This window comes from Mandrillus leucophaeus, unplaced genomic scaffold (assembly GCF_000951045.1).
Source record: "Mandrillus leucophaeus isolate KB7577 unplaced genomic scaffold, Mleu.le_1.0 Scaffold168, whole genome shotgun sequence".
In the NCBI taxonomy this organism is placed as follows: domain Eukaryota; kingdom Metazoa; phylum Chordata; class Mammalia; order Primates; family Cercopithecidae; genus Mandrillus; species Mandrillus leucophaeus.
The window spans coordinates 374,375-376,272 of NW_012101676.1; the positions used below are offsets into that span (position 1 = coordinate 374,375).

General features: G+C 39.6%; 1 protein-coding gene across 1 annotated transcript in view; it reads left to right on the forward strand.

The window, feature by feature from the left end:
- XPO4 (exportin 4) overlaps window positions 1–1,898 on the forward strand; it is a 115,222-nt gene that overhangs the window by 102,057 nt on the left and 11,267 nt on the right. Inside the window, exons 17-18 of the mRNA XM_011976541.1 lie at window positions 987–1,280; window positions 1,784–1,898. Coding sequence (XP_011831931.1) covers window positions 987–1,280; window positions 1,784–1,898 — 409 coding nt within the window. The remainder of the gene's footprint in view (window positions 1–986; window positions 1,281–1,783) is intronic.

Below are 1,898 nucleotides of genomic sequence, written 5' to 3' on the forward strand. Positions count from 1 at the left end.
CAGCCTGGAGTGCAGTGGCCGGATCTCAGCTCACTGCAGGCTCCACCTCCCGGGTTCACGCCATTCTCCTGCCTCAGCCTCCTGAGTAGCTGGGACTGCAGGCGCCCGCCACCTCGCCCGGCTAGTTTTTTGTATTTTCTAGTAGAAACAGGGTTTCACTGTGTTAGCCAGGATGGTCTCGATCTCCTGACCTCGTGATCCGCCCGTCTCGGCCTCCCAAAGTGCTGGGACCACAGGCTGGAGCCACCACGCCTGGCCGGGTGCATTATTTAATAGGCTTTAAATCAAGGACCAAGAGTTGCCAGTGTGTGTGTAGGTTGCCAGCCTGCAGTGCTTGTGTCTAGAGGGCCCTTAGGGTTTGAGAAGGGGCACAGTAATGGAATTAGGCAGTTGTTTGTGACTTCAAATCCAGGGGAAACCAGACTGACTAAGTATTTTTATTTTAAACAATTGTATTATCATACGGACAGCTTTAAGTCGAAGTAAGATGCTGTCCTCTTGAATATGAGTACTCTTACATACAGGGCAGGACTGAGTATCTGAAGTTACGTTCTGTGCCAAGAGGAATCAGGTAAAGGAAAAAGGAAGAAAAACATGCGAGAGCTTTGTGTTCGGCTTCACTCTGTAGAGGTTGGCAGGCTGCAGCCCATAGGCCAAATGTGGCTTGCTGTCTGGTTTTGTAATAAAGTTTATCTTTGTTTTTTCCTTTTTGGCTAATTACTTGGAAGGAGATGGAGGGAAATGGCAGAATTCTTTGAGTGGCAGAGAGAAAGTTATGTCCCATGCTTTGGGTATTCTGTCTTTACATGAGCCGGAAGTTAGGATGGCCCTCAAAATAGGGAATGTAAAGTCTGGTTTAGATATTCTTTATGTGCTTGTCCTGCCGCCAACAATTAGAAATGTTTTGGAAAGTGAGTATTTATCCAAGCAGAGGAAATAAAGCATGTGAACTGAGCTTTAAGAAAATTCCTGGTTTATTTTTATAGGTTCTTCAGCCACTTCAGCAGCGATTCTTAAGAGTAATAAACCAAGAAAACTTCCAGCAGATGTGTCAGCAAGAGGAAGTCAAGCAGGAAATCACTGCCACACTGGAGGCCCTGTGTGGCATTGCTGAGGCTACCCAGATTGACAACGTAGCAATCCTGTTTAATTTTTTAATGGACTTCCTTACCAATTGCATTGGGTTGATGGAAGTTTACAAGAATACTCCAGAGACTGTCAATCTCATTATAGAAGTTTTTGTTGAAGTTGCACATAAACAGATATGCTATCTTGGAGAGGTAAGCACTTTCTCATTTTATCCCTTCAGGATTAAAACTCTTTAAAGCTGTAATAAAATAATATTAAGATCTTTACTTCAAATTTGATTAGTATTATCTTAAAGAATATTTTTATTCCTTCAAAAGATTTTCAAAAAGATTTTTAAAAAGAACTTATAATTCAGAGAAGGTCATGTTGAGTGAATATAAATCTTTTTTTTTAATATCTTCTAAAAAGAAACAGGATACATGTGCAGAACGTTCAGATTTGTTACATAGGTATATGTGTGCCCTGGTGGTTTGCTGCACCTGAATATAAATTTTTGTCCTAAAATTTTGTTAGAAAAGGGGTAAAATTTTAAAAATAATATATGCTTTTTAGAAATTATTATTGTTTTAATGTAGTTTAAAGCAAGAATTATTGCTACTCTTGGAATTCAGATATAAAGAAATATATCAGGGTTTGTTTCTCAAATAGATTCTACCAAGTAGCATAATTTGTGCATTTTTTTTTTTTTTTGCAGTCCAAAGCTATGAACTTATATGAAGCCTGCCTTACTTTGTTGCAAGTATATTCCAAGAATAATTTAGGGCGGCAAAGAATAGATGTTACAGCGGAAGAAGAGCAATACCAAGACC